Source organism: Pristiophorus japonicus, chromosome 18 (assembly GCF_044704955.1).
Source record: "Pristiophorus japonicus isolate sPriJap1 chromosome 18, sPriJap1.hap1, whole genome shotgun sequence".
NCBI classification, from domain to species: Eukaryota; Metazoa; Chordata; class Chondrichthyes; family Pristiophoridae; genus Pristiophorus; species Pristiophorus japonicus.
Window position 1 is genome coordinate 32,541,369 of NC_091994.1, and position 13,441 is coordinate 32,554,809.

The 13,441-nt window shown below is 44.4% G+C and overlaps 1 protein-coding gene across 4 annotated transcripts in view; it reads right to left on the reverse strand.

The window, feature by feature from the left end:
• slc1a6 (solute carrier family 1 member 6) overlaps positions 1–13,441 on the reverse strand; it is a 164,142-nt gene that overhangs the window by 39,885 nt on the left and 110,816 nt on the right. For all 4 annotated transcript variants that reach the window (XM_070859838.1, XM_070859839.1, XM_070859837.1 and 1 more), the window contains one exon: positions 13,096–13,233. In XM_070859838.1, coding sequence (XP_070715939.1) covers positions 13,096–13,233 — 138 coding nt within the window. The remainder of the gene's footprint in view (positions 1–13,095; positions 13,234–13,441) is intronic.

The window sequence follows — 13,441 nt, forward strand, 5'->3', positions numbered from 1 at the left end:
TGAGCCCTATCCTGCTGCGTCTGGTTGTCCATGGGGAAAGTGATTAAAGTGTTTGATCTAGCAAACACTACATCAGTCACCTGCTTAATACAGGCGTGAACTGTAGACAGACTGATGTTGCTGGTATCCTCTGTGGCAGTCTGAAAGACAAAGAAGTTGGGGGCAGCAGTGACTTCTACTGAAACATGCAATGTAGCTGTAGTTCCTCTTGCTCCTTCCTCCTGCAGCTGGGTTTCTCCGCTTTCTCGAGCCAGAGTGCAATTGCCAGTAGGACGCTCCATGGAGAAACAACATGGTTTGCCAGAAACCCTTTAATAGTTCTGGATGTTCTACAGCCACTATAAGCACTTTGAAATGATCCAAGTAGCCAAAAACCACATGCAAAATGTCTTCCAAAACTTGACTCAACATTTACTATCATCCAGGTGTCTGCGACATGCCATGTGAGAATGCTTTCAGATGCAGGCGAGGCATCAATCTCATAATTTCTCACTCCGACAATATCACCCTTTGTCTCCGACAAGTGTGTCTGGGTTGTGAGGCGCCTTCTGATTATTCATCCATCGATTAAGTTACATTGTGTGGAGGTGCATCATATTTATTGTAATCTTTTGGGACATGCATGAATATTGATAATGTGGCATATCTTGGCCAACTTCATGAGATCATTGAAATGTATCTGACAGCATGTTGCTGTTTGGGTCTGTGCCACCTTCCTCTACACTTGTAACACCCACTTATGGAGCTTTCAGTCAGGAATGCCAAAGAGCCAGGCCCTCCTTGCCCTTATCTTACCTACTAATTTGTCGTAAAATCTGGTGCTCCTGTCACAACAGATGCCTCTAATACTGCTCTTCCTTCTACCATTGAAACCAGTTAATGCACTTGCCCTTGCTCTCTCTGTTGCTTCCTCCAGTTCAAGTGCTTCTGGTCCTTTATGCACCAAAAGCTCGTCTCCCTCCCTCCCAGCACCAGTAAATCAGTCACAAGTACTAAAACAGCTGGAGATCCACCTTACTTGTGAAATAAGGACCACCTGCCAGTATTACACATAGCTGATGATATGGGAAGCACAACCTGCCGCTAACCTGGCCATCGGAGGAAATCCAGCCCAAAATGGCTACCTTGACCATTTCAGATTTTCCTGCATAGAGTTGGCTGCCTATAGAGGTCACTATGGGAAGCTGGGCTGCTTTTGGTGGTGTAACAACACTAGTGAGTGAAAGTGCACTGTGCACTTCTGATGGTAAATCTGCTCATATGGAAAATTCAGCCCTCACACTCGCACCTATAATATGTAATAATGATAAGTATGTAATCACACAGAATTCTCTCACATAAGCAGCTGCCTCAACAACCTGGCACTACTACAAACAACTGGATCCATTAGGCAAAAAGAACAACATCAGGGAAAGCTAAATTCAATGTTTATCACTTCTATAAATGTTCTCTATATTGTCCAAAGAGTTAATAGAAGATTTCTTCACAACGTTAAGACAGAAGGGCCATCAAACCAGCAGGCATCCAACCATTTGGCATCTCACAGCCATATGTGATTTAAATTAAACTTGATTCTTATGAATGAAATATTTATTGGTCCAGCACTGATTAGTGTAATTGCTGCTGACTCTCTGAATGTTAATTATCCCTAGGAACAAAGAATTCTGTACATCTGATTGAGGACGGGCAAGGTCTGAGGCTGCGAAAAGCTCTCCCACAAAAGAGTGATTGTTTTGAGAGATTCTGGGTTCCTGCCAGGAAAACATTTCCACACTACTGTGTTTTTCAGCAAACATTCCCAGGGGATGGTAAGGAGAAAATTGGCTCTCAGCCCAGGCACACTGAAAACTCTCTCTTGCTGAGGCAAAAACAGAACAGAAATTTATTGGCATTCCTTAAGGAAAGGGGGAAACACGGAGAGAGAGAGAGAGAGAGGAAAGTGTGAATGTGAGAGTGAAAGAGAGCGAGAAAGATTTATATTTTGACTAGCAAAATTGTATACTCAAATATGAAAGCCACGCGCCCAGGGTTTAAGTTATTGATCTCTGCTGATAGATATGTTGTTGCTGAGATGGAGGAGCAATTGAGCTTGCTATATTGCTTCTATGTCAAACTGTTTGAGAGTTCACTGTAATGCACCAGTGAATGATAAAGGAATAGATTGATTAAGGTTTTAAACAACTTAACGTAAAGCAGGATGTAACAGTTCCTGCAAGCTTATAAACTTCTTGTAGATGGACCGGTGACAGTCTGGATCTAACTGCTTGTCGAATTGCAGGGGGTTCATGAGCTTTGCTAGCTACTAAGAGACAGATTAGATGCATCAACAGATGTCTCCCAAAGTGGTGCAGAAGGGAAGGTTTCAGATTCCTAGGACATGGATTCCAGTGGCAGGAGGAAGTTGCACTTCACTTCAATTGAATTGGTAGCACTATCCTTGTAGACAGGGAAAATAATGGAGTAGGATTTAAACTAATAAAACATGAAAGAAAAAACACAGGAAACTAAAGACAAGGGGAAAGAAAGTTAAACGTTGGAGCTGGAAAAGGTGTAGAGACTGCTTGTCAGGGATAGAGCATAAAGAGCATTTTAAAGGATAGATTTAAATATTTTTATAAAAATCCAAGGAACATCAGGAATAGTTTTTTTGGAATTAGAATTACACAAAGACTGAAGGTATTATCAGCATCACAAAGCACGACTCAAGAAGTGGGAAAGAAACTGGAGCTGGGAAGGTGTTGACGCCTCAAAATTGGATCATGTGCAAATTGGGGCATTTTATTACGTTAAATGCTCTATAAAAATGCAACTTGTACTTTTTTTTTAACACTAAATTTAATCCTGAAAAAAAAGTTCTTTAAATAAATTCGGAATAAAAACTGGTTTTCAAGATTTCACTCGAACTGAATTGCAATTTGCATTGTTTTAGGTCTGGGTTGGTGAGAGATCCCAGCAATGTGCACCAGATTGCTGATGGGACTCTGTATAATGCAGCTGATCTTCAGTGTTCAAACCTCTTTTCGGAATCCCACAAACGCGGGTAAAAGTTGTGGGATTTCGCTAGCATCTCTCGTTCTCTGCACTGCATTATCCATTCCAATGAAGTCAGCCTCTAAGGGCGCCACAGAGGTCACTACTAAGTTATGTTTTCCTCTGAGATTTAGTTAAAAGAATCTGGAATGAACTATAAAAATGTGGGCATTTGAATATCTTGGAACAGTTAAATATTGTGTAAATCAAGCATTGTACAAGTAGTTAGTTGCTGTGTGCTTATTGTTTCTAATCAATCATTTCATTTGTAAATTTGTCTATTAGTGTTAGCCTGAGCAATGTGATATTTTTCAAAGAGATCTAGAGAATAGGCAGCCAGCCCATGTAGTCCCTGGCACAAAGTACCATGGTAAAAGAATAATTGTTAGTCCAGTGGCATCCCAGTACCTTCACCAAGCAAGTTTTGGTTCAAAGAAGACATGGATCTGCTTTTGGAAATAGCCTTTTTGAGTTAAGAGTGTTGGGAGAAAGCCTGCATTGTATCAATTACATTCAAAATATTTTAATAACAAAATTCATCCTGCAGTTTGCTGGCTGCAGCAATCTGTTTCAGAATGGCTGCCAAAGTTGATACTTTGTCAGATATTGATGGTTAGCAGAGTGTGCATAAATTACATAATAAAACTGATATGAAACATTGTCACTTCCTAAAGCAGTATTGTCCAATTGAAATTGCTGACTAGCCACAGATGTGGCTCCTGAGTCATTGTTTTAGTCAAATGCCTTAAACACAATACAGGTAAATGTACTTCACAAATATCTACCACCATTCAGTGTGAAACTTTGCAGTCTTTCTCTTTCACCAAGGTTTAGAATTCAGGCATGAATTTATCAGAAGCATCTTAGTGCAGTTTGTCCAGTGACTGCGAGCGATTGGATGCTGTGTGACCTTTGCCATGATGAGCCTGATGGAGCTGCTCATTATTGGTTAGGTATGCTTTCTTCTGCTGGCCTGAAGTGGTTATTCCGATTGGTCAAGCTGACTGATCACGATGACAGCTCCTCTCTCCATACAATCTTGCTGGTGCTTCTATAGTGCTGGAATATGCCATTTTAGCATATAACCAACAAGCAGTAACCAAGGAAGTAAAGCTCACACAACTCGATCAAAAAACACTTGTACACTCTGCTTTTCATCTCACCATTTTACCAACAAATGCACAAAGTGGTTAAAGTATACATGGATATGCCATGCGAATATGAGTAGCGATCACAAGTGATGGTGTCTATTGCTCATTTTTTATTTACTAATCAAAAATGTAATGTATTTAGCCACATCTGGATTCCCAATTAGTCACATGTGGCTAGTAATTAATATATTGGACCATAAAGTATACAAGAGAAGAAGGAATGCAAATCCTCTGCTTGGTACTATTGTGGAGAGAAAAAAACAGAAATGTTTGTTTTACTCTAAGACTGCTGTCTGCAAGCAGACAAGGAAAGTTTGTAATGATGAGAAAAGAACTTGCATTTAATTAGCGCCTTTCATGTCCTCAGGATGTCCCAAAGCAATTAACAGCCAATTAACTATTTTGAAGTGCAGTCACTGTGGCCCTGTAAGCAAATGTAGCCGCTCAATTGTGCGCAGTAAGACCCCTAAAATATCAGTGAGATCAATGTCCAATGAATTTGTTTGTTGATGTTGGTTATGGGGTAAATGCTGCGCACGACACTGGGAGAACTATCTTGCTCTTCTTTGAATAGTGCCATGGGATATTTTACGTACACATGAACTGACAGACCTTGGTTTAACATTTCATCCCAAAGACAGAACCTTTGACTTTGCTGCACTGAAATGTCAGTCTAAGCTATGTAGATCACGGCACAAGAACATAGGAACATAAGAACAGGAGAAGGCCATTCAGCCCCTCGAGCCTGTTCCACTATTCAATGAGATCATGGCTGATCTGCGATCTAACTCCATATACCCCACTTTGGCCTATATCCCTTAATACCTTTGGTTAACAAAAATACATTAATCTCTGATTTAACATTAACCATTGATCGAGCATCAATTGCCGTTTGTGGAAGAGAGTTCCAAACTACTACCAATTTTTGTGTGTATGTGTTTTCTAATTTTACCCCTGAAAGGCCTGGCTCTAATCTTTGGACTATGCCCCCAGTCCTAGAAGCCCCAACCAGCGGAAATAGTTTCTCTCTATCTACCCTATCTGTTCCCCTTAATATCTTGAAAACTTCGATCAGATCACCCCTTAACCTTCTAAATTCTAGGGAATACAACCCTAGTTTGTGTAATCGCTCGTTGTAACTTAACTATGAAGTCTGGGTATCATTCTGGTAAAACTATGCTGCACTCCCTCCAATAAATCCTTCCTAAGGTGTGGTGCCCAGAACTGCTCATAGTATTCCAGGTGCCGTCTAACCAGGGTTTTGTATAGCTGCAGCATAAATTCTATCCCTTGTATTCTAGTCCTCTAGATATAAAGGCTAGCATTCCATTAGTCTTTTTGATTATTTTCTGTACCTGTCCATGATATTTAATGACCTATGTACCTGGACCCCCAAGTCTCTTTGGATATCCACTGTTTTTAGCTTTTCATCATTTAGAAAGTACCCTGTTCTATGCTTTTTTGGTCCAAAGTGGATGGCCTCACATTTGCTTATGTTGCAGTCCAGACCAGAACTGTACGCAGTATTCTAGCTGTGGCCTAACTAGTGTTTTATACAGTTCTAGCATGACCTCCCTGCTCTTATATTCTATGCCTCGGCTAATAAAGGAAAGTATCCTGCATGCCTTCTTAACCACCTTATCTACCTGTCCTGCTACCTTTAGCGATCTGTGGACATGCACGCCAAGGTTCCTCTATACTTCTCAGTATCCTACCATTCATTGTGTATTTCCTTGCCTTGTTAGCCTTCCCCAAATGCATTACCTCGCATTTCTCCGGATTGAATTCCATTTGCCACTTTTCTGCCCACCTGACCTGTTCATTGATATCTTCCTGCAGTCTGCAGCTTTCTTTCTCACTGTCAACCACTCGTCCAATTTTTGTATCATTTGCAAACTTCTTAATCATGCCCACTACATGAAAGTCTAAATCATTGATATAGACCACAAAATGCAAAGGACAGAGTACTGAGCCCTGCGGAACCCCACTGGAAACAGCCTTCCAGTCACAAAAACACCCGTTGACCATTACCCTTTGCTTCCTGCCACTGAGCCAATTTTGGATCCAACTTGCCACTTTCCCTTGGATCCCATGGGTTGTTACTTTTCTGACCAGTCTGCCATGTGGGACCTTGTCAAAAATACATGTAGATTACATCAAACATGCTAACCTCATCGATCCTTCTTGTTACCTCCTCAAAAAATTCAATCAAGTTAGTCAGACACGACCTTCTCTTAACAAATCGATGCTGACTGCCCTTGATTAATCTGTGCCTTTCTAAATGACGATCAATACAGTCCTTCAGAATTTTTTGCTATGATTTGTCCACCACCAAGGTTAGGCTAACTGGCCTCTTGGTCTATCCCCTTCTCCTTTTTTAAACAATGGTACAATGTCAGCAGTCCTCAAGTACTCTGGCACCATGAGAGAGAGAGGATTGGAAATAATGGTCAGAGCCTCTGCTATTTCCTCATTTGCTTCTCATCCAGGCCTGGGGCTTTATCTACTTTCAAAGATGCTAAACATCTTACTATTTCCTTTCTCACCATGTTTATCTCATCTAATATTTCACAAACCTCCTCCTTAACTACAATGTTTGAATCGTCCCTCTCTTTTGAGAAGACTGACGCAATGTATTCATTAAGAACCGTACCCATGTCTTCCACCTCCACACACAGCTTACTTTTTTGGTCTCGAATAAGCCTTACTCTTTCCTTAGTTATCCTTAGAGTGGGACTTGAACTCATAGGCCTCGAAATTCAGCTCTGTCGCACCCATTGTTTGGCCACTGCAGCTGAATTGGGACAAAAATGGCTTTGGAGCAGCACGTGCACAATTCTGGAGCCGGACGTCATCTTGGTGAGGGCGGTTCGGTGGCCGTTTGGAGCATGCACTAGAAGTATGGCAAGTAGGCAGATTGTGAGGTCAATCAGCATTCAATGCTAATTTGACGCCAGCGTTGGCCTTTTTGTCGTTTTCGCTGGAGCGAACGCCCTCTCCTAACCTCGCACAGCTGAACATGCAATCAGCAGCTGGAAGGACCCCCCACCAGTAATATTTAAAGGGATCATCAACTTTTTGATTTCTACTGGATCTGTGTAAGTTTGTGAAACAGTTTGGAGCTTTCTAGAGTTATTTAAAGTTGGTGAGGTGACAGGGAGTGTTGCTGCAAGTGGAGAAGGCCTTGCTTCTGAATTCAAGGGTTCTGGTCAGACCAGTTGTTCCCAGTCATGGGTGCTTTAGTTGTTATTCCCCTTGGCCTGCAGCATAACAGGGAGATGGAGCAGAGGCAGCAAAGAAGAGGACAAGCTGCTCACAGAGGGAGGAGGAGGAGGGGAGAAGGGCTCTCAGCAGTCGGCTTACCCACCTCGGGTCTTCCGAAAGTAATTCTCTAAACTCAACCTGAGCCAGAAGCAGTGTCTGAGGCATCTGCAATTTACGAAGAGTGTGCTCACAGAACTCTGCCACCTCTTGCAACCAGACTTGCAGCCTCTCTCCGGGGCAAGGACAGCGCTGCCAGTGGCTGTGAAGGTGACCGTGGTCCTGAATTTCTTCGCGTCGGGATCCTTACCGCTGGAGCGGACGACATATGTAACATCTCCCAGTTCGGTGTCCACTGCTGCATAAGAATTGGGATAGAAGCTCTTTATGCCAGGAGAGGGAACTTTGTTGTCTTCTTTCTCTCTGACTGGAGAGAAACAGACAGAGCCTGCATGTGGCTTGGCCAGGATAATGGACTTCCCCATGGTGCAGGGCACCATCGACTGCTTGCATGTGGCTTTGTGGGCACCGTATATAAATGCGGAGTTGTATTGCGATTGCACAGGTTATCACTTGCTGAATGTGCAGTTGGTGTGCGACCATGCTCCGCACATCATGCTGGTGAATGTCCAGTACCTGGCTGCAGTCATGATTATTCTGCGCCAGTCCGCTGTTCCCTCAGTCTTTGAGCCACCAAGACAAACCAGAGGGCTAACTCTTGACCACCTGACTCATGACTTCACTCTGCAACCCAACTACACGTGGGCTGGGCTGCATGCTTGCAATGAGAGCCATGCTGCCACAAGAAACATCATCGAGCAGACCGTTGCTTCCTTAAACAATGCTTCCGCTGCCTGGACCGCCCCGGAAGAGCTCTACAGTACTCACCGGAGCATGTGTCCCGATTTGTGGTGGTCTGTTGTAACCTCCACAACCTGGCCATCATCAGGGCACAGCCCTTGCCACTGGAGATAAGGCCACCAGCTCAGCAGGAGGAGGAGGAGGAGGAGGAGGCAGAACAGGAGGAGAAGGAGGCGGAGGCCAAAGGAAGAAGGCAACCCAGACAGCCCCTTTCTGGCCGGGATATCTGGGATCGAATCATCCGCCCGAGGTGCGATTGAACGCAATGCCTTTTCCCTTTTCAACATTAGTCCCACACCTCACTTTCCCTCTGCTACAGACCATCACAGCATCATCTTGGTTACAATACTGAAATAAAAGTCACCACAAAGCAAACATTCCAATCCAACTTTATCCCTATAGCCATGCAATATTGCATCAAAAATTTAACTAATCACCCTTGTGCATTCCCTTCGTGACTGTCTTGCGGGGTGCCTTTGCCTATCCAAGTGCTCCTACACAGTGCTACCCAAGTGCCTGCAGCATGGCTGGTAGAAGACTACTGACTTTCAGTGGGGAACACTGCAGATGGCCACACAGGATGACCTCAAGAATCTCAGGGCCTAGTAGGCCCAGCTTTTGACTGTACTACCTTGGCTTGGGCGGCAGCAGTCTGGATTGGCTGGCTGACATGCAACGGCAAAGGGCACTGGTGGAGTGTCAGTAGTGGGAGGATGAGAGAGAGGACATCAGAGTAGGCCTCCACGGATCCATTGCCATTCCCCAGGGCAGTGCCTCAGCAATCCAATGATCTGCTGGACTATTGAGACTTCCTTTTCACACTAGTAACTCCAGCCATGGTGGCAGCAGTCAGCGCTTGTATGACTTCAGTCTGAGCTTCCTTGCAGCACTCCGACGTTAGGTGGCTTGTGCTTGTGCTGCAATGGAAGCCGAAACTTTGGCCATCGGACGCGGCATGATGGCTGGGTCCACAAGTGCGTTAAGGGATCAGCCCAGCCCTTCCACGCTGGAAAAGATGGGCTCCAAGCTCTGCCCAAATCCATGTACAAGGCTGGAACTGGACTTCTCCATGCCCTTCTTGGCATTGCATTCAGGCTTTCTGGCAGGCCTGCCAATACACCAAACATTTCATTGTTTCATAATTCACTGGAGTTCAGAAGAATGAGAGGGAACCTCATAGAAACGTTTAAAATTCTGATGGGTTTAGACAGGTTAGATGCAGGAAGAATGTTCCCAATGTTGGGGAAGTCCAGAACCAGGGGTCACAGTCTAAGGATAAGAGGTAAGCCATTTAGGACCGAGATGAGGAGAAACTTCTTCACCCAGAGAGTGGTGAACCTGTGGAATTCTCTACCACAGAAAGTTGTTGAGGCCAATTCACTAAATATATTCAAAAAGGAGTTAGATGTAGTCCTTACTACTAGGGGGATCAAGGGGTATGGCAAGAAAGCAGGAATGGGGTACTGAAGTTGCATGTTCAGCCATGAACTCATTGAATGGCGGTGCAGGCTAGAAGGGCCGAATGGCCTACTCCTGCACCTATTTTCTATGTTTCCATGTCTATGTTTCTATTGTGCATACCCATCAGCCTTCTCTGTAGGCTGACCCAACGAGGTCTTCATCTGAGTCCGGTGCAGCAGAACTCGTGTGCAACCTCGCCTTCCGGGGAGCTGGCACCTGAGCTAACCTTTCCCCCTGCCCTGGCTGCAGGCCACTCATGCCCAGTGTCTCACCATGTGCAGATCCCACATCTAACCTCTCCTCTATAGTACACGGAGTGTCAGTATCTGAGCTGGTGGCTGGGTGTGTGAAATCGAGTGACAAGTGTTAGTTGTTCTTCTGAACTCTCCTCTCCTTCTTGTTCTTTGACCACTGGCTGGGCAGCCTGGATTTCTTGGGTGTCTGAATTGAGAAAGGCACAAGGGTAGGGTTGTGTTGGGGGGGGGGGGGGGGGCGGGGAAACAATAGCTGCATGCTTACACCATATGCAGATTGTAAATCAGAAGAGATTATGAGATGCGGGAGAAGTGGGATGTGAAAAGGATGATAACATTTGAAGATACCAGCATCTTGAATTCCTTCAGCCCCACCGCTGGCCACGATTCAGCCATGCCCCTATCAAGAATGGCCAGCATCGACTCCTCCAAGGGTGTGAGTGGTTGCAGGCGAGTCTGTCCCCTGCCAGTTAAGCTCTGCTGCCTGCAGTTATGCGCCACCTTTTCTTGCAAGAGAAAGGGAAGTGTCTCGATGAATGTGGTGTAATAGGTGTACCTGTCATGGTTGAATAGCTGACAGTGTGTTCAAGCTGTGAGATGTGGGTGTGAGGCTTGCAGCAGTGATAAGTGTGTCCGAGGGAGGTGAAGCTATGAATGTGAGGTATGAGTCATGTTTGCTAGCTTGTTGGTAGGTGAGTAATGGGAGTGTGGTGCATTGAGCAGTGTATGAGGCTAGTGGTGTAGATGGTAGATTATGGCATGTGAAGATGAATTCACTGACCATCACTATGCATGTGAGGTCATTAAACTTCTTCCTGCACTGAGTCCAGGTCCTCAGGGCTACACTGCTGGCATTGACCACATTGGCTAGCTACTCCCACTGTACTCTTGTCTGTTGCCTGCAGGGCCTCCTGGCCCCCTGTGGGAAGAGTTGACCTGTTGGACCAATGCCTCCAGTGGTGCATCGGGGCATCTCAGAGCCCTTTCTGTATTGAGTCAATACTTAATCTTGTTTTTCTGATAGCAGCCTTCACAATCACTTCCACCACCTGTTTCAGGCAGAAGGCACCACCCCTTTAAGAGATGCAGACTGCCTCTGGTAGCCTTGCACGAACTTGGCCCACCTGCTGAGTGTTCAGCTTCTCAGCAGCGCTTGGCTGAATGCTACATGCAAAGTAGCAGACCACACAAATTTTATGTGCTGACTGCAGTCCTCCGAACGGGCGTGGGTTCCTATCGCATCGCGATCCCTGCGCCCATTTTCAGAAGTCGCTGAATTTCTAGGCCCTAACCTCGTAATTCAGAGGTGAGAATGCCTCTACTGATCAAGGTGACACTTATGAAAAGGCAGTAGAAAGAGAACTTTGAGGTGGTTGAACTGCCTTCAGTGTTGAGGAGTTTCTGTTTGCTCCTCCCAAACATGACACATAACTCATGGTGCCTGTGTGTTTGCTCTGGCTCCAGGGAAGAGGGTGAAGAAAGGAAGGGAAGAAGAATTTTCTCTCCCATTATTAATCTGCTGCTGCAAAGAAGAAAAGAGCAGAGAGGAATTGCAGATATCAAATTCCCACAACTCTCTTTCCACCAATAATTAATACGCTGTCCCACCAAGCTTGGGAACCATGGAGCCTTGTGGTGCACCTGAGAAGAACTGAACGATGGAGGTTTGTGGGACAATCTCAGCTGAGTGCAGCAAGTCTGAATCTATACTGACTTCCATTGGCAATCAGAGACAAGCAGACGCTGGGTCCAAAGCACTGATGTCTACATTAAATGTTGATGGTTCCAACACATGAGCCTGGAAAAAACAAATGCTTCTCTAAAAATTGCATGCGATCTCTCTCCAGTCTGTACAATAAAGACCTCCCAGATTGACTCCCCACCGGGAGATGCTGAATCTGGAATAAGAAAAGCATCACCAAAGTAGTCCAACTGCAACAGCTGAAAGGTAAATTTCACCTCACTAAACACAATCTATACCATTATTCAGTAATGCCAACCCCACCGTCTCATAAATCATGAGACAAAATCTTCAAAATCACCATCACGTCCCGAGGACGGTCACGCCCCCCCGCCGCCCTCCCCCCCCTCCCCCCCCCAAAAAAAAACAAGAGGCTAGATCTGAAGCTAGCAAGCAAGCAAAGAAAATTGCACGATAATTATTATTTATCATTTATAACTAGAGGGCGGTGTAACTTTATTTTGGTACCAGTGCAATTGAGCTGAAGACCCACCCATATGAACAGCTTTCTCTGCCCCAACTTGGCCCAACATCGTAGGAATCAGAACCCTTTATTTCGACATTGTCTCTCTAGTCATTCATTGATGTATATAATCTATTCCAACATATGGCACCAGCAAAAATCCTACAATTACTACTCTAACGTCTTACACTCTAGTCTAAAACTTAATCTGCAAACTGTTTCTGCAGGACTTTTATATTATCTTTTTTGTGTCATTGGTTCCTAGTTCACCATGAATTCAGACTGCTTTTTCCTCTCTTTCCAGAGGTTTATCGACTTGCTCCATTTGGTTCATTACCTTGAGACCTGAAAACAATACTCCCAGTAAAAGCAGCAAATCAGACTGTCCATCACTCTATTTATAGAATCCCCTTCGACTAATACATGCCTGTTCTGAGGTATAATGCCCCTTGTTTCCCCAGGGGTAAATCCCTTGCTTTGTGGTGCTATGGTATGGCTCTTGATTACTGTCTCACCCACACTGCCTCCATTCTAGTCCTCATCATAGATGGCAAGAACCTTATACCTATTTTACATGTCCAGACATCAGGATTGTCCTCTCAGGATTCCTGCTGACTCCTGTGGTTTGATCACTAACTGCCTCCCCTTTGCTTTACTATTCGTCTCCATCTGTATGGTTGATTATCTTCTGGAATGTATCTTCCAGAAATAAACCTTCCTCCCTGTCTAATCATTACTGCACTTCCCTTTCATCTCCATAAATCATTGGATCTGGTTTATGGTTAGATTTGGAGACCCTGTACATTGCAAAGTACGTGAAAAGATCTAGATGTTCGTTATTGTTGAAACGAGTAATAGTTTTTATCCTCTTACCTGAAACTAGACTGGAAACAATGAGTGGTAATACCAGCATCTGCAGCATTCGCATCAGCAGCTCACCCGGGAAAGCAAAATACTTAATCTCACGATAGGACAAGTTGTAGGGCCGGAGGGTAAATCCCATAATTATACCTGCCAAAAAGTAAAAGTATCCCTGAGTTTCAGTCTAATGTATTAACTTAAAACGTTATATCAAAGGCTATATACTCAGTGACCTTCTGTCATAATTAATAAACTTGTGGTCAACCAATACAGGCAAAGAGAGGAGTTTGGAAAGTTAAAAGTCACATTTTACTCCAGTACCAGAATAAAACCAAAGGCATAAATAGGAGCGGAGGGG